The 25,962-nt window shown below is 44.5% G+C and overlaps 1 protein-coding gene across 4 annotated transcripts in view; it reads left to right on the forward strand.

The window, feature by feature from the left end:
* LOC132398368 (oxysterol-binding protein-related protein 1-like) overlaps positions 1-25,962 on the forward strand; it is a 278,314-nt gene that overhangs the window by 19,196 nt on the left and 233,156 nt on the right. For all 4 annotated transcript variants that reach the window (XM_059977690.1, XM_059977684.1, XM_059977700.1 and 1 more), the window contains exons 4-7: positions 2,456-2,541; positions 8,224-8,298; positions 17,783-17,894; positions 24,885-24,970. In XM_059977690.1, the coding sequence (XP_059833673.1) occupies positions 2,456-2,541; positions 8,224-8,298; positions 17,783-17,894; positions 24,885-24,970 (359 nt within the window). The remainder of the gene's footprint in view (positions 1-2,455; positions 2,542-8,223; positions 8,299-17,782; positions 17,895-24,884; positions 24,971-25,962) is intronic.

The raw sequence follows: 25,962 nt of genomic DNA on the forward strand, positions 1-25,962 counted from the left end.
CAGCCCAGGCTCACCATGCTGGTACGTCAGAAAGTTTTCTAGGCCATGCAATTACATGGTTGGAGCGGTTCAGATTATTAATGTTCACCCCTCTGCTCCTCAATCTCAACAGTGCTAATAGAGACAGAAACGTGCATTTGCCCCACTTCCCGACGTCAGTGACCAGCTCTTCAGTTTGGCTGACATTGGTACCATCTGCAAACTTGTAGATGGAGTTAGATCAGAATTTTGACATGGAGGTGTGAGCATACAGAGAGTAGATGAGTGGAATGAGGACGAGGCCTTGTGCAGCACCAATGTTTAAAATAATCATGGCGAAGATGTTGTTGCCTATCCTTATCAATTTGCAGTCTGTTGGTCAGGAACTAGTCAGGAACTGAGAGGGTTATTCTCCCATCAACACACTCTTCCTCCTCTGTGGCTGGTGGGTCACTGAAGGATCAGCACATGCAATGTGGAACAAGAAGCCTTTCATGTAGTGAGATGATAGCAGAACTGAACAAAACCCTCTCGCTCCCAGATGTGAGATTTCTCTTGATCTCATGGCCTGCTGCCAACTTGGAGAGATTCCCACTGGGATGTCTAAGAGTAAAGAGTTCTGGAATCATGCTTTCTGTTGTCACCTGTGGCTGGTGGGTCTGAGGAGAATGGTAGTGTGCTGGTTGTGTTGAAGTTATTGAATCACACAGCATAGAAACAGGTTTTTTGGCCCTCCCTGTCCATAACAACTACCTGGACCAATTACTACACAAACAAGAGTCCTAGACCATCGATCCAGGGCATGAGTTTGAATCCCCTCGGAACAGCTGGGGGGGGGGGGGGGTTAAATCTGAGTAACTAAAGCTGGATTTTAATTTGTTGTGTAATTAATCAACCAACCTACACATCTTTGGGCTGTGGATGGAAACCCATACAGTCACAGGAAGATCGTGCAAACTCCACACAGGCAGCACTGGAGGTCAAGCTCCAAATCAGATCCCTGGAGCGTCAGGTGGATATTGCAACTGCTGCCACTATTTTGCCGTCCCCTCTTCTCTGCTTCAAAAAGGCAAACCCAGGCAATCCATTAGTTGCTTGTGACTACATTTTTCCGTTCCAAAAAGTATCCTGATAAATTTCCTTTGCACCCTGACCAGTGCAACTAGATCCTCCTCGTAGTGTAGTGACCTGAACTGTATAAGTTGCTCAAACTGTGCCTCATTGAGGCCCTCTCTTGTTGTCCTAAAATTCAAAGCCTTGTTTAAGTTTAATTTGGACAAGTTAAACTTCATTAGCCATTCCTCAGCCCATTTGGCCAGCTGATCAAGATCCCCCTCTAAATCCTTCTGATGATTTTCACTGTCAATGACACCACCTATCTGAGTATCATCTGCAAACTTTTATGTTCTCTTGTTATTGGATCTGCCTCAACCACTTTGTCTGGCAGCTCATTCTGTATATTCACCATCCTTTGTGTGTTTTTAAAAAAAAACGGTTGCCTCTGAAGCTGCTCTTAACTTCGACCCTCTCATCTTAAAACAAATGCCCCTGGTTCTTGATTCTGTAACCCTGAGAAAGAGACTGCACAAGTTTACCCTATATATGCGTTTCATGATTTTATACAAGTCTATTAGATCACCTGTCTGTCTCATTGAGTCAGACAGGATGGAAAGAGGCACTCCTGCCCAAATCGTCCACACCAACTGTGTTGCCCACATTTGGACCATAGACCTCTAAAACTCTCCTATCCATGTACTTATCTTAATGCCTTTTAAATGTTGCTATTGTGCCCATTTCAACCACTACTTCTGGCAAAAGTTCCCCCTGAAGTTGCTTTGAAACCTTTGGCCTCTGATCTTCAACCTATGCAGTTTTCATTATAGCACCTCCCCCTTTCCTGGGGAAAAAACTATGTACGTTTACCCACATGATCTTACGCTCCAAGGAGTAAACGCGTGCTGGGCATATGCAAAGAGCAGTCAGGTGAGGTGGTAGAGGTGAGTACAATAACATTTGAAGGTGGGATTAGAGGGATTAAGGGATAAATTCAGATGGGATTAGCTTGGATTAGCATCTTGGTACAGGTCATTTGGGCCGAAGGGCTTGAGAGTGCTGTATGAGTCTGAGAGAGGAATAGAAAGGTGTTCTGAGAATGTTGGGATGTTGAAGTCGACCGGAAACTCTGGTTCAGAGTCTGTATCTGAGCTTCTGTAGTATTCACACAAGGTGGATTTCTCAAACAGATGCACAAATAGTCACATAGAGAATTGTGTGGGTTTCCCCTGGGTACTCCAGTTCCCTCCAGCATCCTAAAGATGTATGGCTTAGTAGGTTTATTGGTCACATGGGTATAATTGGGCCAGAAGAGCCGGTTAATGTGCTGTGTATCTAAATAAACAAAGTCTCTTCCTCCTGATGTAGCTGTTACAGCAAAGTGGTGTTGTGGGGAAATGGTTAACCAATTGTTGTGTTTTAGGTCAGAGCAAGTCTAACTTTGGCTGGGCACCACTGCACTTGGCCTGTTATTTTGGACATAAAGATGTGGTGGAGGAATTATTAAAGGTAGGTTTTGATGTTGTGCATTATGTGATTTAAGTTCGAGATTTCACATGAAAGACATTATGACTGTTCGCAAATGGATACTTGTGTTTAAAAACGCAGACATGAGGAAATCTGCAGATGCTGGAAATTCAAGCAAAACACACAAAATGCTGGTGGAACGCAGCAGGTCAGGCAGCATCTATAGGAAGAAGTACAGTCGATGTTTCAGGCCGAGACCCTTTGTACTGACTGTACTTCTTCCTCTAGATGCTGCCTGGTCTGCTGCGTTCCACCGGCGTTTTGTTTGTGTTACTTAATTGTGTTTGTTTTTTTTGCTAAAATTGTGCAAGTATTGTTAAAGTTTGCATTATTAGTGATGTCACATTCTGTCCACATACTGAAGCTCCTTTCATTCTCTTGGAACTGATTAAAAAAAACGTTGCAGATAATAATTAATAACCTTTGTAATTACAGGGTGGAAGCAAATGTTCACATTGTACAAACCCCATTTCCAGAAAAGTTGGGATATTTTCCAAAATGCAATAAAAACAAAAATCTGTGATATGTTAATTCATGTGAATCTCTATTTAACTGACAAAAGTACAAAAAAATATTTTCAATAGTTTTACTGACCAACCTAATTGTATTTTGTAAATATACACAAATTTAGAATTTGATGGCTGCAACACACTCAACAAAAGTTGGGACAGAGTTAAAATAAGATTGAAAAGTACACAGAATATTCAAGTAACACCGGTTTGGAAGACTCCACATTAAGCAGGCTAATTGGTAGCAGGTGAGATATCATGACTGGGTATAAAAGTAGCGTCCATCAAAGGCTCAGTCTTTGCAAGCAAGGATGGGTCGTGGCTCACCCTTTGTGCCAAAATTCGTGAGAGAATTGTTAGTCAGTTCAAAAGGAACATTCCCCAATGCAAGATTGCAGAGCATTTAGGTCTTTCAACATCTACAGTACATAATATTGTGAAAAGGTTCAGAGAATTCAGAGACATCTCAGTGCGTAAAGGGCAAGGTCGGAAACCACTGTTGAATGCGCGTGATCTTCGAGCCCTCAGGCGGCTCTGCCTAAGAAACCCTCATTCTACTGTGACAATTATAGCCACCTGGGCTCGGGAGTACTTCGGAAAACCATTGTCACTTAACACAGTCCGTCGCTGCATCCAGAAATGCAACTTGAAACTGTACTACGCAAGGAGGAAGCCGTACATCAATTCTATGCAGAAACGCCGGTGAGTTCTCTGAGCCCGAGCTCATCTCAGATGGACCGAAAGACTGTGGAACTGTGTGCTGTGGTCAGATGAGTCCACATTTCAGCTTGTTTTCAGAAAAAACAGGCGTCGAGTTCTCCGTGCCAAAGATGAAAACTACCATCCTGATTGTTATCAGCGAAAGGTGCAAAAGCCAGCATCTGTGATGGTATGGGGGTGCATCAGTGCCCACGGCATGGGTGAGTTGCATGTATGTGAAGGTACCATTGACTCTGAGGCGTATATTAGGATTTTAGAGAGACATGTGTTGCCATCAAGGCGACGTCTCTTCCCGGGACGTCCATGCTTATTTCAGCAGGACAATGCCAGACCACTTTCTGCACGGGCTACAACAGCGTGGCTTTGTAGACACAGAGTGCATGTGCTTGACTGGCCTGCTGCCAGTCCAGATCTATCTCCTATTGAAAATGTATGGTGCATCATGAAGAGAAGAATTAGACAACGGAGACCACGGACTGTTGAGCAGCTGAAGTCTTATATCAAGCAAGAATGGACAAAATTTCCAATTGCAAATCTACTACAATTAGTATCCTCAGTTCCAAAATGATTAAAAAGTGTTATTAAAAGGAAAGGTGATGTAACACAATGGTAAACATGCCTCTGTCCCAACTTTTGTTGAGTGTTTTGCAGCCATCAAATTCTAAATTTGAGTATATTTACAAAATAAAATTAAGTTGGTCAGTAAAACTATTGAAAATCTTTTCTTTGTACTTTTGTCAGTTAAATAAAGGATCACGTGAATTAACATATCACAGATTTTTGTTTTTATTGCATTTTGGAAAATATCCCAACTTTTCTGGAAGTGGGGTTTGTACATAGAAAGGAGAAAAAGGACATCAGGGGCACCACAAAGGGTGGTGTGTATTTGGAATGAGCTGCCAGAGATAGTGGTTGAGCTGAGTACATTGGCAACATTTAAAAGCCATGTAGATAAAGGCATGGGTAGGAGAGGTTCAGAAGGCCATGGGTCAAATGCAGGCAGGTGGGACTAGTTGACTGGGCAACAGTTCGGCTGAAAGGCCTGTTTCCATGTTGTATAACTCTACGATTGTAACAGCACAGAATAAGAACATGCCTTTTGACCCACAATTGCAAATTAAACAAAATCCCTTCTGCCTTCATTCCCTGTGTATTCCCATGTGTATCCAAATGACTTATAAGCACCACTATTGTTCTGCTGAGAATCAGTTATTACTCAGAGAAGAGGCTGTTTGGCCCCTTGAGCTGTGCTTCCTTTCAGTGTGTTATCTACGAAACAGCAAGCTTGGAATTGATTTATTATTATAACATGAACCGAGGTACAATGGACAGCTTGTCTTGTGTACTGTATGTACAGATCAGACCACTACACAGTGTATTGAGGTAGAACAAGATAAAACAATAACAACGCAGAATAAAATGTAACAGCTACAGAGGAAGTGTATAGTTTCTAAGTCACAATGAGGCACACTGTGAACTCTGGAGTCCAATTTATCACACTAGGGGACCATTCAATAGTCTTATAACACCGGGTTGGAAACTGTTGTTGAGCCTTGTGTTATGAGCTATCAGTGTTTTGTATCTTCTATCCAATGGAAGAAGTGAGAAGACAGAATGTCTGGGATGGATGGGTTCTTTGATTATGCTGATTGCTTTACTGAGGCAGTAACAATTATTAACCATAAAGGCGCGGCTGATTTTCATGATGTTCTGAGCTGTGACCATAAGTCCCCAGTTTCTGGTGGTCACTGCAGAGTAGTTGCCATACCAAGCTGTGATACATCCACGTTTGAACCTTTCAAAAGTTTATTTTATTATCAAAGTATGAATGCAGAAATTAACTTCGGGATTCATCTTCTCCAGATAGCCATAAAATATAGAAGAACCCAGAGAGTTGTTGAAACCCCCTCCTGCACAAAAAAGAAAAATAAATAAAATTCTTAAACCCCAAACCCCACTCGAACCTGTGCATTGATAACAGTTGGTGAGGGTTGACGGAGATATGTCATATTCCTTTTGCCTTCCGAGGAAGTAGAGGTGTTGGTGAGCTTTCTTGGATACAATATCAATCTGGTTGGACCAGCACAGGCAGTTGGTGATGTTCATTCCTAATCATCAACCACAAAAGGAAAAAATATTCCTGAAATAGGTGAACCATTACTCTGAAATGGCCCCTGGTTGAGGAAACATCTTCTCAACATCTTTTCTTGTTAATCTGCCTCAATTTGGTGTTTCATTGTGATCACTTCTCAATCTTAAACTCCAAACCACCTGCTACCACCACCATCACCCCCAGTAACCCAGGCACCTACTATTCTCTGTACTAAAAAAACCTTTGTCCCTTGTGACCTTTAAACTTCCTCCCTCTGACCTTAAAATGGTGTCCTGTGGTGTTTGACATTTCTAACTTGGGAGCAGATTCTGACTGTCTACATTATCTGTGCTTTACTAATGTGTATGGGTGCAACCTGCTTGTTCTGTCTTCAAATCTTCATCCTCCATCACCTTTCCTCAGACTGCCTTCGATATAAGTATGTACTTGAACTTGTGGACCAGAACTGCATAAGAATCGGATTATTATGAGTGTACGTAGAGTTCCAGTGCAATCTCAATAGCGCCCAGTCAGGTTGCATCAGGCATGCTCTGCTTTTGTCCTTGTGATACAGACCATGTTCTGTTATCCTTGCTTAGCTATGTGCTGACCCTTCATGTTTCGTACACCAGAGCTCTCAGATTCCATTCTGTCACCATGTTTTGTTGCCTCACTGGAGGCGAGTAATAACCTTACATTAGTGAGAAAAGATGAACTTGGTCACATGCACATTGCAACATACAGTGAAATGTCTCATCAGAGTCGATGAGCAGCTGGTGCAGCTTGCGAGTGTGGTCATATTTCCAGCGCCAACGTAGCAAACCACAACTCGCTAACCCCAACCCATACGACTTTGGAATGCTGGGGCACCCAGGAAAAAGCCCCATGATGTCACAGGGGGAGTGGAAAAGCTCCTTTCAGACAGTGGCAGGAATTAAACCCTGATCACGGCCATTGTAAAGCGTTACTCTAACCACTATGCTGCCATGCCACCCGCTTTCCTTCCAGCTCACACATCGCCATATTAAATCCTCATCCTTTAGCTATCTGCCCACTCAAAATAACATGCCTATATCCTATATGTTCTTCAAAGAGCATCACATGAGAAGAAAATAACCAGGAGCAGGAGTTGGCCATCTGGCTCATTGGGCCTCCTCAGACATTCAATAAGATCCATGGCTGATCTGGCCATGGAATCAGATCCACCTACCAGCCTTTTCCCCATAACCCTTCTATGCATTCTCCTGCTATGCAAAAATCTATCAAACTGTTCCTTAAATATATTTAAATATTATATATATTTCCTTAAGTATATTTTCTCAAATATTTTCCTTAAATATAGTTAATGAGGTAGTCTCTATTGCTTCCCTGGGAAGAGAATTCACAGATTCTCCTCATCTCCAACCTAAATCTACTCCCCCAAATCTTGAGGCTATGTCCCCTAGTTCTCGTCTCACCTGCTAGTAAATACAACTTTTCTGACTCTTTTCCACCTCTTTCATGATTTTATGTTTCCATAAAATTCTTCTGAAATTCCAGAGAGTATAGTCCCAGGCAACTCGATCTATACTCATAGCTAGCACCCCTCACCTCTGGAGTCACTGGAGGCCGAGGAAAGACCTGATTGATGTTGGTAAAATTATGAGAGGCATATGGTAGACAGTCAGAATCTTTCTCCCATGTTGGACACTAGGCAACATGCTTTTAGAGTTAGAGGGGGATGTTTAATGATAACATGATTTTTACACAGAGTTGTATGTCCATGGAATGGGTTACCAGGAGTAGTTAGTGGCAGCAGCTAGTTTGTTAGGGTTTAAGATGATGTCAGATCGACAGATGAATAGGAAGGGAAGAGAAGAATATGGGTGATACCCATGGTAAGGATATTTCGTATAAATTACAGCATCATCATCATGGGCCAAATGGCCTGTCCAGTGCTGTATTCTTCTGTGTTCCATTCCCCTTGTCTTTGTAGGAGGGGAGGGAGGAGAAGTGGAGTTGGGAGACAGTGGATTTCGGAGGCAGACAACGAGAACAGTTTATAATCACTCCTCCTATCAGACAAAATACAAAATCCTGCAATCATGTCCACCAGGTGAAAGGACAACTTCTATCCCACTCTTACAGACTCTTGACCTCACAGTCCACCTCCTTGTGCCCTCCTCACAACTTGTCTTTGAATCAACAGCAAATTTGACTCCAGTGCACTTGGTGCCAGTATGTAAATCTGGCTGTGTCCTGCCCCAGGAAGCTACAAAACAGCTGGCAGCTTGGTGTTACCGATCCTGGTGGTGAGTGCCAGGTAAAACTGAAATGTTCACCAGTTTGTTCTGTTACTGGCAGGCCGGTGCAGATGTGAACGTGGTGAATGACGTCGGGGACACTCCTCTTCACCGGGCATCCTTCACTGGCAGGAAGGTGAGCGTGAATTTTGCAAAACCACCACTGATGTTCAATATCAGCCACTGCTGTTTTAATGATTTGGTTTATTATTGTCACTTGTACTGAGGAACAGTTTAGAAAAAAAACACAAGGAAATCTGCAGATGCTGGAAATTCAAGCAAAACACACAAAATGCTGGTGGAACACAGCAGGCCAGGCAGCAACTGCAGGAGAAACACTGTTGACCTTTCGGGCCGAGACCCTTCATCAGGACTAACTGAAAGGAAAGATAGTAAGAGATTTGAAAGTAGTGGGGGGAGGGGGAAATGCGGAATGATAGGAGAAGACCGGAGGGGGTGGGGTGAAGCTAAGAGCTGGAAAGGTGATTGGCGAAAGTGAGACAGAGCTGGAGAAGGAAAAGGATCATGGGACGGGAGGCCTCGGGTGAAAGAAAGGGGGAGGGGAGCACCAGAGGGAGATGGAGAACAGGCAGAGTGATGGGCAGAAAGAGAGGAAAAAAAGGAGGGAGAAAAAAAAAACTAAATATGTCAGGGATTGGGTAAGAAGGGGAGGAGGGGCATTAACAGAAGTTAGAGAAGTCAATGTTCATGCCATCAGGTTGGAGGCTACCCAGCCGGTATATAAGGTGGTGTTCCTCCAACCTGAGTGTGGCTTCATCTTGACAGTTTAAAAAACACTGTGTTTTGCATTCCATCTGTACAGATCACATCAGTGCATTGAGGTAGTACAAGGAAAAGCAATAACAGAATACAGGATAAAGTGTGATCGGAATCAAAATCAGGTTTAATATCACTGGCACGTGCCTCGAAACTTGCTAACTTTGTGGTAGTAGTATAATGCAATGCAGGATAATAGATAGAAAACAGAAAACTAAGTTACAGTAAGTATATAAAAATTAGTTAAATAAGTAAGCAGTCCCCAAGTTACGAACGTCCGACTTAGGAACAACTCATATTTACGAACGGCCTGGCATAAGGCCTATTATATTAAAAATCCGTTGGCTCGAGGAAGGAGATTGCTGTCCACCATTTTAAGTCCGATCACATTGCCATTAACACTGTGTTGAGTGTGTAACTTTGTATTTGGCTTAAATTTTTCTTGGCAAGATTCACCCTGACCCCTCTTTTCCAGTCAGCACCATCCCGACTTGTCCCATTTAACCTGTCTCATTGCGGGTGGACTTTAGGACCCGGGGATCGCAGGACCTGCCGCCTGCGGTTGCTGCTGAATTCGCAGTGTTTCGGTTCCGTTAACGGAAAACGATCACGATTGAAGATAAAGTGGAAATAAAAAGCGATCAGAAAGAGTTGAAACACCATCGGTCATTGGAAGAGCATTAGGCTACAGTCAGTCAATGATTGGAACAATTTTAAAGGATAAAGTGAGAATAATGGAGCATGTAAAAGGCTCTGCCCCGATGAAAGCTACAATTATTACTAAGCAACGCAGTGGTTTAATTCTTGAAATACTTACGTTACTTACATGTTTTGTATGCATAGAAAGGTAAAATAGTACTATATACTAAGACAAACGTTTGACTGACTGATGCTAAATAATACCGGATGTACCTTTTCTGATTTATGTACAAATCCAAATTAAAGACAGACTTAGGAACGGAACTCTTTTGTAACCCGGGGGCTGCCTGTAATGCAAAAATTAGGAAAAAATGGATGATAATGTGATTAACTGGATCAATAAGTTTGCAGATAACAGTAAGATTGGGGGTGTAGTGGACAGTGAGGAGGACTCATGGCTTGCAAAGGTATCTGCGTCAGCTGGAAAAAGGGCAGATGCAATTTAATGCAGACAAGTGCGAGGGTTTGCTCTTTGGTTGGATCTTCCAGAGTAGGTCTTACACAGTGAACGATAGGGCACTGAGGAGTGTGGTAGAACAAAGGGATCCGGGAATACAGGTGCATAATTCGTTGAAAATGGTGTCACAGGTAGATTGGGTCATAAAGAAAGCTTGGCACGTTGGCCTTCATAAATCAGTGTACTGAGTGCAGAAGATGGGATGTTGTGCTGAAGTTGTGTAAGATGTGATCGAGAAACCGTCGCAGCAGAAAGAGGAGGAGCGAAGGGCTCGTGAGGTAACTGGCAGGGACAAATAAAAGAAGGGGTAACTGAAGAGGAGCGGTCAGTGTGTGAGTGGCTCAGGGTAGAGTGGAGCTTTGAGGCTGTGGCTCGAGAGGCTGAGGACGAGCTTGCTCCAAGTGAGGCAAGGCCAGATAAGTTTCTTTCATTAATTAACTTGGGAATAGGTAATGGAGGCAGCAGTTAGGACAGTTGAGTGCTTCGTATGTAGGATGTGGGAAGTCGGGGACAGCACAATTGTCCCTGATGACTACACCTGTAAAAGGTGCATCAAGCTGCAGCTCCTGACAAACCAAGTTAGGGAGTTGGAACCAGATGAACTATGGATCATTCGTGAGGCAGAAATAGAAGATCCAGGGAGATAGTCACTCCTAGAAGTCAGGAGACAGGTAGCTGGGTGACTGTCAGGAGAGGGAAGGGGAATAGACAGGAAGAGCAAAGCATCCCTGTGTTCCCATCAACAATAAGTATACCATTTTGAATATTGTTAGTGGGGAAGACCTACCAGGGCCAAATTGTAGTGGTTGCATCCCTGGCACTGAGACTGGACCGTCAGCTCAGAAAGGAAGGAGGGAAAAGAGGAAAGCAGTAGTGATAGGGAATTCGATAGTTAAGGGGACAGATAAGAGGTTCTGTGGGAGAGATTAAGAATCTTGGATGGTCTGTTGCCTCCTGGTGCCAGGGACCACGATATCTCAGATCGAGTTCTCGGTATTCTCAGGAGGGAGGGTGAGCAGCCAGATGTTGCGGTCCATGTAGGGACCAATGACGTGGATAGGAAGAAGGAGCAGGTCCTGCAAAGAGAGTTTAGGGAGTTAGGTGCAAAGTTGAAGGACAGGACCTGCAGGGTTGCAATCTCAGGATTGCTCCCCGTGCCACGTGCTAGTGAGGCTAGAATAGGAAGATAATGCAGCTAAATGCATGGCTGAGGAGATGGTGCAGGAGGGAGGGCTTCTTGTTTCTGGACAATTGGGCTTTGTTCCAGGGACCTGTTCCGACAGGACGGTTTGCACCTGAACTGGAGGGGGCTAATGTTCTTGTGGGTAGATTCGCTAGTGCTGCTCTGGGGGGTTTAAACTAGATTTGCAGGGGGAGGGGAACCAGTGTGTTAGAGCAGATGGTGAAGTGGAGGAGGATGAAGGTCATGTGAGGACTGCTTGTGTGGACAGAAATCAAAGGTTTGTATGTGATAGAAATGTTCTCAGGTGCCAAACTGAAGAGACTGGGGAAGAGGCATCTGGCTGTCAAATAGAGGAAGACAGGAGACAGAGTGAGGGACGCGCTCAGACTGAAGGTTTGAGATATGTCTATTTTAATGCAAGGAGTGTTGTGAACAAAGCAGTTGAGCTTAGAGCGTGGATCAGTACTTGTGGATATGATGTGGTGGCCATTACAGAGACTTGGATGGCTCAGGGACAGGAATGGATATTTCAAGTGCCGGGTTTTAGAGAGGATGAGGAGGGAGGCAAAAGAGGTGGGGGCGTGGCACTATTGATCAGAGATAGTGTCACGGCTGCAGAAAAGGTGGGACGTCATGGAGGGATTGTCTACGAAGTCTCTGTGGGTGGAGATTAGGAACAGGATGGGGTCAATAACTTTATTGGGTGTTTTTTATAGGCCACCCGATAGTAACAGGGATATCGAGGAGCAGATAGGGAAACAGATCCTGGAAAGGTGTAAAAATAAGAGTTGTCGTGATGGATTTCCCAAATAATCGATTTGCATCTGCCTAGAGCAAGGGGTTTAGATGGGGTGGAGTTTGTTAGGTGTATTCAGGAAGGTTTCTTGACACAATATGTAGATAAGCCTACAAGAGGAGAGGCTGTACAGTACTTGATCTGGTATTGGGAAATGAACCCGGTCAGGTGTCAGATCTCTCAGTGGGAGAGCATTTTGGAGATGGTAATCATAATTTTATGTCCTTTATCATAGCATTGGAGAGAGAGAGAAGAACAGATAAGTTAGAAAAGCGATTAGAACATAGAACGTAGAATAGTAAGCGCAGTACAGGCCCTTCAGCCCACAATGTTGTGCCAACCTTTAAACCCTGCCTCCCATATATCCCCCCACCTTGCATAGTAAGGGGATTAATTAGTTCACTTGGAGTAAGGGGAATTATGAGGCTATCAGGCAGGAAATTGGAAGCTTAAATTAGAAACAGATGTTCTCAAGGAGAAGTACGGAAGAATTGTGGCAAATGTTCAGGGAATATTTGTGTGAAGTTCTATATAGGTACATTCCAATGAGATGGAAGTTTTGGTAGGGTGCGGGAACCATGGTGTACAAAGGCTGTAATAAATCTGGTCAAGAAGAAAAGAAAAAGCTTACAAAAGGTTCAGAGAGCTAGATAATGTTCGAGATCTAGAAGATTATAAGGCTAACAGGAAGGAGCTTAAGAAGGAAATTAAGAGAGCCAGAAGGGGCCATGAGAAGGCCTTGGCGGGCAAGATTAAGGAAAACCCCAAGGCATTCTACAAGTATGTGACGAGCAGGAGGATAAGGCATGAAAGAATAGGACCTATTAAGTGTGACAGTGGATAAGTTTGTATGGAACCAGAGGAAGTAGCAGAGGTACTTAATGAGTACTTCAGTATTCACTATGGAAAAGGCTCTTGGTGATAATAGTGACGACTTGCAGCAGATTGAAAAGCTTGAGCATGTAGGTATTAAGAAAGAGGATGTGCTGGAGCTTTTGGAAAGCATCAAGTTGAATAAGTCGCTGGGCCCGGAATAGATGTACGCCAGGCTACTGTGGGAGGCGAGGGAGCAGATTGCTGAGTCTCTGGTGATGATCTTTGCATCATAAATGGGGATGGGAGAGGTTCCAGAGGATTGGAGGGTTGCAAATGTTGCCTTTATTCAAGAAAGGGAGTAGAGATAGCCTAGGAATTTATAGACCAGTGAGTGTTACCTCAGTGGTTGAATGGAGAAGATCCTGAGAGGCAGGATTTATGAACATTTGGAGAGGTATAATATGATTAGGAATAGTTAGCATGGCTTTGTCAAGGGCATGTTGTGCCTTACGAGTCTAATTGAATTTTTTCAGGATGTGACTAAAAATATTGATGAAGGAAGAGTAGTAGATGTAGTGTGTATGGATTTCATCAAGGCATTTTTTAAGGTACCCTATGCAAGTCTTATTAAGAAAGTAAGGAGGCATGGGATCCAAGGGGATTTTGCTTTGTGGATCGAGAACTGGCTTGCCCACAGAAGGCAAAGAGTGGTTGTAGACGTGTCATATTCTGCATGGAGATCGGTCGCTAGAGGAGTGCCTCAGGGTTCTGTTCTGGGACCCTTACTCTTCATGATTTTTATAAATGACCTGGATGAGGAAGTGGAGGGATGAGTTAGTAAGTTTGCTGATGACACTAAGGTTGGAGGTGTTGTGGATAGTGTGGAGGGCTGTCAGAGGTTACAGTGGGACATTGATAGGATGCAAAACTGGGCTGAGAAGTGGCAGATAGAGTTCAAACCACATAAGTGTGAGGTGGTTCATTTTGGTAGGTCAAATATGATGGCAGAATATAGTATTAATGGTAAGACTCTTGGCAGTGTGGAGGATCAGAGGGATCTTGGGGTCCGAGTCCATAGGACACTCAAAGCAGCTGCGCAGGTTGACTCTGGTTAATAAGGCGTACGGTGTGTTGGCCTTCAATCGTGGAATTGAATTTAGGAGCCGAGTGGTAGTGTTGCAGCTATATGGGGCCGTGGTCGGATTCTGGTCAGACCCCACTTGGAGTACTGTGCTCAGTTCTGGTTGCCTCACTACAGGAAGGATGTGGAAACCATAGAAGGGGTGCAGAGGAGACCAAGGATGTTGCCTGGATTGGAGAGCATGTTTTATAAGGATAGGTTGAGTGAACTCGGCCTTTTCTCCTTGGAGCGACGGAGGATGAGAGGTGACCTGATAGAGGTGTATAGGATGATGAGAGGTATTGATCCTGTGGATAGTCAGAGGCTTTTTCCCAGGGCTGAAATGGCTGCCACAAGAGGACACAGGTTTAAGGTGCTGGGGAGTAGTACAGAGGAGACGTCAGGGGTAAGTTTTTTTTACTCGGGGAGTGGTGAGTTCATGGAATGGACTGCAGCTAAAGTTGGTAGAGGCGGATACGATAGGGTCTTTTAAGAGATAGGTACAAGGAACTTAGGAAAGTAGGGGGCTATAGGTAAGCCTTGTAATTTCTAGGGTAGGGACATATTGGGCACAACCTTGTGGGCCAAAGGGCCTGTATTGTGCTGTAGGTTTTCTATGTTTCTATGTTAGTGAGGCCTAATGTGGAGTATTGTGTGCAATTTTGGTCACCTACCTACAGGAAAGATGTAAACAAGGTTGAAGGAGTGTAGACAAAATTTACAAGGATGTTGCCAGGTCTGGAGGGCCTGAGTTATAAGGAAAGATTGAATAGGTTAGGACTAAAGGAGGAGATTTGATAGAGGTATATAAAATCATGAGAGGTATAGATGGGGTACCTGCGAGCAAGTTTTTTGCAGAGGTTTGGTGAGAGTACAACCAGAGGCCATGGGTTAAAGGTGAAAGGTGAGAAATTTAAGGGGAGCATGAGAGGAAATTTCACTCAGGGTTGTGGGAGTGTGAAATGAGCTGCCAGTACAAGCGATGAATGTGAGCTTGTGTTCAATGTTAGGTAGGGGAATGGAGGGTATGGCTCCAGTGCAGGTCGATTAGGGTAGGCAGGTAAAATGGTTTTGCATGAACCAAAGGGCCTGTTTTTGTGCTGTACTTCTCTGTGACCCATATTTAAAAAAAAAAGTAGTGAGCTAGTATTTATGGGTTCAATGTACCTTCAGAAATCAGGTGGCAGAGAAGAAGCTGTTCCTGAACTGTTGAGTTTATGCCTTCTTGATGGTAGCAATGAGAAGCGTGCATGTCCTAGGTGGTGGGGCTCTTGAATTATGGGTGTAGGCAAACAATCAGAGGCCATTTGAGACGCACGCCATGAAGAGCATTTATTTAGCAGTGAGAGCTTGTCCCCACTACCACCCTTGGGCTATGACTACCCTTGGAGTTCCCACTGCTAAACAAATGCTCTTCATAGCGTGCGTCTCAAACAGCCTCTGACAACCAAGTCCAACTCCTGGCCTTCGCGTGGCGGAGTTGTTCTCACTGACGGGTAAGGGCAAAGACGGGCCACTGGCACCTTAAAACCAGTTGCTCTGGGCGGATGGAGCTCGTTAACCACAGATGGTAGCTCACCTAGGAGACGGACAACTCTGATTTCAAATCTCCGCTGCCTTGCGGCTATACCCACTCACGGGAAAGGCTTTGGGAGTAAACCCTGAGGAAAAATCCGGAGTCAGAGCCCCGAAGTCGGCTGACTGCTGTACCCAGCACCAACCGGCACAGCAACTCCTACGACGTTGCTGGCACCAAACTGTACCGACTTTCGTCGTTCCTTTGGACCTGTCATCAGCATGGAGAGGGGTGTCCCACTGCATGGGCAATGGACAGATCTCCATATCAACTCTGCCCTGGCTTGTGCCCTGGTGAGGCCACAAACCAGTGACTGCCAGAGGCGCAGTACCCATGGTCAACCATGACCGACAGAGGCCACAACAACAGGCAAACAGTACAGTGCATTACAAAGGCAGGGCAGTTTGTGAGGTCAAGAGTCTGTTTTATCAAAATTGGGACTGTTTAATAGTCTTATAACAGTGGGATAGAAGCTGTGCTTGAGTCCGGAGGTACGTGGGGGGAGAAGTGAGTATGTCTGGCTCCAGTCGTCTTCTAATATCCCAATTGGTGGCTGAATACAAGTGTACAAACCGGGCACAGGGGAGTGAGTGTCACTCAGTCCCTCAGGATTTTACAAACTGGGGGAGGGAGGGTCATTCAGTCCTTCAATTTTGGTTTCACCAGACCATAGAACCTTATTCCAGCTGACTTTGGAGGCTTCTGGCAAACTCTAGCCAGAATTTCCTGTGAGTTTTTTTCAACAGTGGCTTTCTCTTTGCCACTCTCCCACAAAATTACAACTGGTGAAGCACCTGGGCAACAGTTGTATGCGCAATCTCTCACAGCTCAGCCACTGAAGCTTGTAACCCCTCCAGAGCTGCCATAGGTCTCTTAATGGCCTCCCACCTCCTTGCTCGGTCACTGTTTTTAAGGATGGCCTGTTCTCGGCAGCTGTGTCATATTCTTTCCGTTTTTTGGTGATAAACTGAATTGCATTCTAAGGGATATTCAGTGACCTGTATTTTTTTCTTGTATCCACCTTCTGATGTGCTTTTTGTGCAGTTGCTTGGAGTGTTCTTTTGTCCTCATGGTGTAGTTTTTGGTAGGATATTAACTCATCTGCAGTTTTTCCCCCTCCTTTTTTTCTCTCTCTTTCTGCCCATCACTCTGCCTGTTCTTCATCTCCCTCTGGTGCTCCCCTACCCCTTTCTTTCTCCCTAGGCCTCCCGTCCCATGATCCTTTCCCTTCTCCAGCTCTGTATCCCTTTCGCCAATCACCTTTCCGGCTGTCAGCTTCACCCCACCCCCTCCGGTCTTCTACCATTTTGAATTCTCCCGTTCCCCCTGCTACTTTCAAATCTCTTACTATCTTTCCTTTCAGTTAGTCCTGATGAAGGGTCTCGTCCCGAAACGTTGACAGTGCTTCTCCTTATAGATGCTGCCAGACCTGCTGCGTTCCACCAGCATTTTGTCTGTGTTGCTTGAATTTCCAGCATCTGTAGATTTCCTTGTGTTTGTCTTCATATGATAGCCTTCCTCACTGTCCACTACACCTCCAATCTTCATGGTTTCCATAAACTCACTGATTCATTTAACCACACATCATCCAGATCATTTAAGCCAGGACGATGCACATCTAACATAAAGTGGCTGCAGCAGAGTGCACCTCGCCTTCTGTGTGTTATGCGGTGGTCTTCCAGACTCAACAGTGAAGTCAATGGTTTAAGATTACTTGCCAGTTCTAGCCTTTGTATCTCACATTTCCGGTGATCACACCTCCCTACGGTAACTTCAGATATTTTCCATTTCCAACTTCTTCCTCCTCTGCATCTCCACCTCTTATTACTCACTAGTGTCTTTACTCGTAATGGCACCACAACTACCTGATCCCACACTTGCCCTTTTGTCTTTCCATCTCTGCTCCTTGAAACCTATTTCATCTCTAGCTTTTCCCACTGAAGGGTCTCCAACCATGCGACAGATGCTGCCTGACCTCCTGAGTGTTTCCGGTGTTGTCTGGTTTTATTTTGAACTACCAGTGTCTGCAAGACCCGGCATCCTGGTGCCCTTTGGTTTGATTCCAGCCAAGGGTGCTGCCCTGTAATTGGTAGAGGCTGATTTTGGTGCTTTCAAGGGCAAACAGAAACTTGCCTCAAGGCCTTTTCTTGCATTTCCATGACAACCTGGGCGTATGCTGCACCTTGTATTTTGCAGGAGCTCGTTCTGCTGCTGTTACAGTACAGTGCCGACACTGGAGTTATCAATGGGGATGGTGAGACGGCCAGAGGTGTGACCCAGGATGCAGACATCCGATGCATGTTGGAAGGTAGGGAGGACTCGCGTCATTTGCCCTGCTCCTCAGCAGATGAGATGACCCACAGCTTCAGCAAGATCCCAGACACCATGCAGACATGGACTGATCAGTGGCAACTAACAATGGTGCCACAAAAGTACTAAGCAGTGACCATCTTATCCAAGTACATAACTCTCAAAGTGGCTACGCTGGTTGATAGGGCAGCAAAGAAGGTGTATTGCATTCGTTTCTGGTTGCCCCATTACAGGGAAGATGTGGAGACTTTAGACAGGGTGCAAAAGAGGTTAATTGGGTCATTGTCTGGATTAGAAATCGTGATAGAGGTTGGACAAACTTGGTTTGCTTTATCTGGAGTGGTGGAGACTGAGGCGAGGCCTGATAAAGGTTTATAAGATTATAAAAGGCATAGATAGACGGCTGGCACCTTTTTCCCAGGGTTGAAATGTCTTAATTCCAGAGGACATGCATTTGAGGTGAGGGGGTTAAGTTCAAAGGAGAAGTGTGGGCAAATTTATTTCACAGAGAGTTGGGTGGAGAGGTTTGGAATGTGTGGCCAGGGCGGGCAGAGGAGACGAGCCTGATAGTTGTTCAAGAGGCTCTTCAATAGTAATGTGAATGTGGGGACCGGAAGGTTATGGAAATAGAGTTGGCTGTTCAACCACCATTAATCTGAACTTGATTCTATGACCTACAGACTCACTTTCAAGGACTCTTTACAACTCATTCTCAGTATTTATGTGTTTAAAAAAAATTCAAAAGACACGAGTGGGAGGCAGTTTGGATATTCTGCGTGCCACAGTTCCCTTGGAGACGTTGTATTGTGCATAATTAATCCCTTAAGCAGGGCAGCCATTGTGTGAGTGAGCCAGGGTTAGAGTGAAGAGTTCAGGCTTTGGTTCGTAGGGGCTTCGGTAAGGACAAGTGAAGGCTGTGGGTGGATCTTGCAGTGTCCCTAACAACTACACCTGCAAGAAGCACATCCAGCTTTAGCTTCTTCCAGCCAAATAGCTGGAACCGGATGCACTCCAGACCATTTGGGACGCTGAGGTGTTGATTGATGGGATGTACACGGAGGTGGCTACATCCAAGGTGCAAGACGGGTGACTGTCAGGAGGGGGAAAGGGATAGGAAGCCAGTGCAGAGTACCCCTGTCACCATTCTCGTGAATACCACTTCAGATACTGTTTGGGGTGGGGGGGGGGGGATTGGGAGGTTGACCTAGTAGAGGAAAGCCACGGTGGTCAGCTCTCTGGCAGTGAGTCTATCTCTGTGGCTCAGAAAGGAAGGGGTGAGAACAGACAAGCTGTAGTGATAGGGAATTCATTGATTGTGGACCAGACAGGAAGTTCTGTGGACTAGAATGAGATTCCAGATGATATGTTGTCTTCCACATGCCAGGGTCAAGGACATCTTGAGTCAAGTCCATAGCATCCTTAAGTGGGACGGTGAAGAGCCAGAGGCTGTGGTCCATGTCGGTACCAAATGCATGGGTAGGAAGGGTGATGAGGTCCTGCAAAGTGAGTTCAGGAAGTTAAGTGCTAAGTTAAAGGATAGGAGCTCAGGATTGCTACCTATGCCAGTTGTTAGTGAGGTCAGAAATAGGAAAATCACACATAGCTAAGGAGATGGTGCAGGAGGGAGAGCTTTAGATGTTTGAATCATTGGGCTGTCTTCCAGAGAAGTGGGACCTGTACAGAAGGGATGGGCTGCAGCTGAACTGGAGGGGAACGAGTATCCTTGCAAGAATATTTATATGCTGCATGGGTGGGGGAGTGGTTGTTTGAGCTGGAGTTGCAAGAGATGGGAGCCAGAGCAGGTAGTGGAGCGGTTTTGGGGAAAGTCAGGAATGGGAAGATTGGGGATAGTGGGACTACTGGTCGGTGTTGTATATATTACATTGCAAGGAGTATTGTAGGAAAGGCAGATAAGTTTAGGGCATGGATCAGGACATGGAATTGGGACATTAGTGAGCTTTGGTTGCAGGAGGGGCGGGATTGTCAGCTCAACGTTCCAGAATTCTGTTTTAGACATGATAGAGTGGGACGGGCTAAAGTGGGAGAGGTAGCATTACTCATCAGGGAAAATGGCATGCCAGTATTCCGATAAGCCATGGTGGAGAGCTCGTCTACTGGGGCCATATGGACGGTACTGAGGAATAAGAAAGGGATGACAATGATCAGGGGATATTATTGACGACCCAACATTGCCCAGGATTTACAGGAGCAAATTTTTAGAGAAATCACAGATTTTTGCAAGGAGCATATAAGGTTGTGATAGTAGGTGATTTTAACTTTCCAGATATTTCCTGAGACTCCCATATTGTAAAAGGGCTGGATGGGATAGAGTTTGTCAAGTGTGTTCAGGAAAGTTTTCTTAGTATGAAGAGTTCCCAACAAGAGAGAGAATGATACCTCATCTATTGGGAAATAAGCCAGGGCAGGTGACAGAATTTTGTGAAGGAAAATCTTTGCATCATAACACTATTAGTTTCAAGGAAATCATGGAAATGGATAGGTCTGGTCCTCAGGTTGAGATTCTAAGTTGGAAAAAGGCCAATTTTGATGGTATCAAAGGATTTGGCAACTGTAAAAGTAAAACATAAGATACAGGAATAGATCATTCGCTGTAAATTGGGACAGGTTGTTTTCTGGCAAAGGTGTATTTGATAAGTAGGAGGCCTTCAAAAGTAACATTTTGAGAGGATAGAGTTTGTATGCTGCTGTTCAAATAAAAGACATGGGTATCAAATTTAGGGAACATTGGTTTTTGAGAGATATTGAGGCCCTGGTTAAGAAAAAGAAGGAGGTGCCTAGCAGGTATAGGCAGGAAAGCGCAAATGAGGTGTTTGAGGAGCATAAAAAATGCAAGAGAACACTGATGAAGGAAATCAGAAGGGCTAAAAGAATGCACGAGGTTGCTCTAGCAGCCAAGGTGAAGGAGAATCCCAGGAGCTTCTACAGATACTGTACTCTGCGAAAGTCTTAGACACACACATATATAGCTAATCAGTGTAAGACTTTTGCACAGTACTGTAGTTATTTTATTATTGCTCTATGCTGTTGCCACACAACAAGAACAAATTTCATGACATATGTGAGTGATAAAGCAGTTTCTGATGTGGTCTCTATTGTGGACTGAGAGTGGGAAGGGGACCGGGAGAGGGGAATCATGGTTGGGAAAAGTGGAAGGGAGAGAGAGGAGGGGGTGGGAAGCAGCTGAGAGATATTCTGTAATGATCAACAAACCAGTTGTTTGGAATTATATGACCTGCCTGGTGTCTCAGGGCTGGGTGTGTCTGCACCCATGTCACCCCTGGTCCTGGCACTCCTCCTCTGCCATCTTCCCATAACCCTCCACCCATTCCCAACATCCTTTGCTTGTGCCAGATTTACAAACTCACTCTCCTCTCCACATTGACAAATACATTAGCGTGCAAAAGTCCAAGATACCCGAGGTGTGTATGTGTGTGTCTAAGATCTTTGCACAGTGATGTACACTAAGGGCAAGGAATAGCAATGGATGTAAGTGGTCCTCTGGAAGATCAGAGCAGTCATTTATCCATGGAGCCAAAGGAGATGAGGGAGATGGAGGTGCCAGAAAAGGGTCACTGTGAAGGATCCATCACACTGCTCATGGACTGCATTCCCATTCTCAGCAAAGAGAAGTCTCTGCAGCCTCCACACCAGGACCACCAGACTCAAAAATGGTTACTGTCCCCAAGCAGTGAGGCGAATCAACACCTGCACCCACAACATTACTGTTCCCTGTCAGTCACCTTATGTACAGCCTAGCATCACTTTATGGACAGTCAGTTAATTGATGTATATAAGCTATCTTGTGTATTTATACTTACTATGTTTTTTAAATTGCTATTGTGTTCTTTATCTTTTATGTTTTATTTTGTGCTGTGTTGGATTTGGAGTAACAATTATTTTGTTCTCCTTTACACTTGTGCACAGGATATTACATTAAATAAGCTTGAATCTTGAAATTAGGGTGGATAAATCCTCAGGGCCTGACAAGGTGTTCGCTTGGGCCTTGTGGAAGTTTAGTGCAGAAATTGCCTGGGTCCTAGCAGAGATATTTAAAATGTTCTTGGGCACGTGTGAGGTGCTGGAGGAATGGAGGATAGCTAATGTTGTTCTGCTGATTAAGGAAGGATCTAAGAAAAAGCCAGAAAATGATAGGCCAGTGAGCCTGATCAGCAGTGGGAAAGTTTTCGGAAGGTATTCTAAGGGACTGGATATATAAGTACAGTAAATTGGGTCAGTGGTTAATTGGGGCAGCCACTTCTTTGGGACAACTCTTGAAGAACAAAAACTAGAGAAAATAACTAGTATTCCCTTTGTTTATTTGAGACACTTTGTGACTTAATTGGGGCTGGAGACTGTTACCGAACAGTTTCTAACTAGTGACAGGTCTGTGCACTTATGGGGCCGTTAGCCACTATGTGTTGCTTAGAGCAAACTGTTTTCAAATAGTGTCCATTGCTTGCACTTGTGTTCAAAAAGCAGTGATTTGTGTCACGGATAGTTGGTGAGAAATTAAGCAATAAGACAATTTAGAATTGTTTTGCTTCCAGCTTGGAGATGCCAGAAACGGCTGGGAGTGAAAATGAAACTATTTCCCCACTTTAACAAGTTAGGAACTATGAAGAATTTAAAAGTATTGACAATTATCTTGAATGTTAGAATGAAAATGGGAAGTTGGCTCATACAGTTAGCAACAGCATTGTACGAAGGCAGTCTGTTATCTGCACTCGGTGTCTGCGCCCATTTTGTTCATTTATAGTCAATCCAAATACCGCAGTTTATGTGGGATGAATTCCTCCATTGATAACTATTGGGAACTAATACAGAGCTTCTTGGCACTGTAATAGTATTGATAGTGTTCTAATTTATTCTGCAATTTCATTTAAATACATGCAGTAATTTGTTACTTAGTTAAATGGTGGTTTATCTTTATTTTAATCCTTTTTAATTATTTTCATGAAACTTCAGCTAATTGGGGCAGCCACTTAATTGGACCAAACTCTACTGGTCCCAATATGCCTTATTAATTGGAATCGTTTGTATTTGGATAGACAGGGATTGTTTAGGGATAATCAACATGGCTTTGTGTGTGGCAGGTCATCTATAACCAATCCTACAGAGGAAGTTTTTCGAGGAAGTTACCAAGAAAGTTGATGAAGCCAACATAGTGGAAGTTATGTACAAGGCCTTTAGTGAGGCCCTTGACTAGGTCCTGCATGGGAGGTTTGTCAGGAATGTTCTGTAATTTGGTATTCAAGATGAGGCAGTAAATTGGATTAGGCATTGGCTTCACGGGAGAAGCCAGAGAGTGGTAGTAGACGTACAAACAAGAGAAAATCTGCAGATGCTGGAAATCCAAGCAACACACAAAAAATACTGGAGGAACTCAGCAGGCCAGGCAGCATCTATGGAAAAGAGTAAACAGTCAATGTTTCAGTGTGAGGCCCCTCATCAGGTTCGCGGCCCGAAACATCAACTGGTTACTCTTTTTCATTGTGGTAGATGGTTGTCTCTGACTGGAAACCGGTGACTAGTGGAGTGCTGCAGGGATCAGTGCTGGGTCTGTTGTTTGTCATCTACATCAACCATGTGGATGATAAATTGGATTTGCAAATTTGCGGATGACACTAAGACTGGGGGTTTAGTGAATAATGAGGAACCTGATAAAAGCTTGCAGTGGGATCTGGACCAGCTTGAGAAAATGGGCTGAAAGATGACATATGGAACTTAATGCAGACAAGTGTGAGATGTTGTGCTTTGGGAATACCAACCAGGGTAGATCTTATATGATGAGTGGTAGGATACTGAGGAGTGTGGTAGAACCAAGAGATTTGGGAATACTAATCCATTCCTCACAAGTGGAGTCAAAAGTAGATAGGACTGCAAGAAAGCTTTCGACACATTGGCCTTCATAAATCAGTGTATCGAGTACAGGAGTTGGAATATTGAAATTGTATGAAACATTGGTGAGGCCTGATTTTGAGCATTGTGTACAGTTTTGGTCACCTACCTTCAGGAGAGCTGTAAATAAGATTGAAAGAATGCAGAGAAAATTTATGAGGATGTTGGTGGGAATTGAGGGAAAGGTTGAATAGCTCAGGACTTTATTCCCTAGAGTGTAGAAGATCACGGGGAGAGTTGATGGAGGTATACAAAATTATGAGAAGTATAGATTGGGTAAATGCAAGCAGGCTTTTTTCTCTAAGGTTGGATGAAGTTATTGGGTAAGGGTGAAATGTGGGGTCAGTTTCAACATTTAAGGAAATTTGTACAGGTACATGGATGGGAGGGGTATGGAGGGCTATGGTCTGGGTGCAGGTGGATTGGACTAGGTAGATTAATGGTTTGGCATGGACTTGATGGGCCGATGGGCCTGTTTCTGTGCTGTAGTCTTCTATGACTATGACTCTTTGATGGAGTAATGGAGTAGTGCCTAATGGCAAAGTGATTGAGGCTAGTTAGAAGATGTTTGGCAGATCTCCTCTCCCGATTAAGCAGTGTAGTGTCCCAAATAAACAAAGGGAGACCCAGCTATTTTCTCAGTTAGTTTTTGTTTTAAGAGTTGTCCCAGTAAGCGGCTGCCCAATTAACTGAAGGCCCATTTAACTGGAATCCACTGTACATAGAACCAGCTGCCAAAGAAAGATTAGTTAAGTATACTTAAGAAGTATTCCAATAGGTACATAAATGATGAGGGTTCCTCTCTCATACAATGTTCTGTCACTGTCATGGGGTCTAAGTCTTGTAGCTCCCCCAACACCACCATGGGAGCTCCTTCACCAGGAGGAATACAGCGGGTCAACAAGGCATCTTCCCCCACCCCCCAACCTTCTCAAGGGGAAGTAAATGCGACCTGTAAATGATTAATATGTTTCAGGAGAGAAGGTGGGGACACTTAGTGTGAGTTGTAACCTTGGTGTGATGTGGGATGTCCATATTGCCTGAGAATTCTTTCGTTTGCCTCAAACAGCCGCTGAAATGACACAACAGAGGAAGTTGGAAGAGCTGCTACTGATGGCGGCGCGTGAGGGTGACGCTGCGGGAATAACTGAACTGGTGAGAATCAAAGAATCATGGAGCCGCAGGGGGTGCAGGAAACAACGCACAATGCTATTGCTGAGACCGGAGGGCTTGAGTTATCAGGAGCAACTGGATAGGCTGGGATGGGTATCGTTGTTAGCATTGACCGGTTGAGCTGAAAGAGCTATTTCCATGTGGAGTACTCCATGATCTACGAGGCTGGCATTTTCCCTGGCATGTAGGAGGCTGAGGAATGAACTTGTAAAGTCATGAAGGACATAGATAATGAGGATGGTCGCATTCTGTATACTGGGGTAAGGGAGTCTGAAACTCGAGGGCATTGGTTTAAGGTGAGAGGGGAAAGATGTGAAGGGGATCTAAGGGGTAAGTAGTGGTGAGTACATGGAACAAGCTGGCAGTGGCGGGGGGGGGGGTACAGTTGTAACATTTAAAAGATTTGAACAAGTAACGCTTAAGGTGGATGTGGGCCAAGTGCTGGCAAATGGACTAGCTCAGGGAGACTCCTTGGTGGTATGGAACGGTGGGACTGAAAGGCTTGTTTCTGAGCTGTAAGACTCTCCTCACATTGAAGTATCTAGACAAGAAATTGAATCATCAAGGCTAAAGTTCAGGTGGTGTTAAATGGATGGTGGGCATGGACAGGATGGCCTGAAGGTCCTGTTTCTGTGCTGAGTGCACTGCTAGTGGACAGTTTGATTTAGATTACGCTCTGGCCCGACAAAATCTATAAAAAGATTAGCTTTACCTGTTATATGTGTATTGAAACACACAGTATTTCAAAGACCAGCACAGTCCAAGGGTGGGGTTGGGGGGGGTTTTGCGGGTGTGACCACACTCTTGTGGCCAACACAGCATGCCTGCAGCTTGCTAACCCTAACTGTACATCTTTGGAATGTGGGAGGAAACTGCAGCACCGGGAGCAAACCCTCAGACACAGGGATAACATACAATCCTTACAGACAGCAGCAAGAATTAAAGCTGGGTTGTTAGCACTGTAATATCATTCC

The sequence above is a fragment of the Hypanus sabinus genome, chromosome 1, assembly GCF_030144855.1.
Source record: "Hypanus sabinus isolate sHypSab1 chromosome 1, sHypSab1.hap1, whole genome shotgun sequence".
NCBI lineage: Eukaryota > Metazoa > Chordata > Chondrichthyes > Myliobatiformes > Dasyatidae > Hypanus > Hypanus sabinus.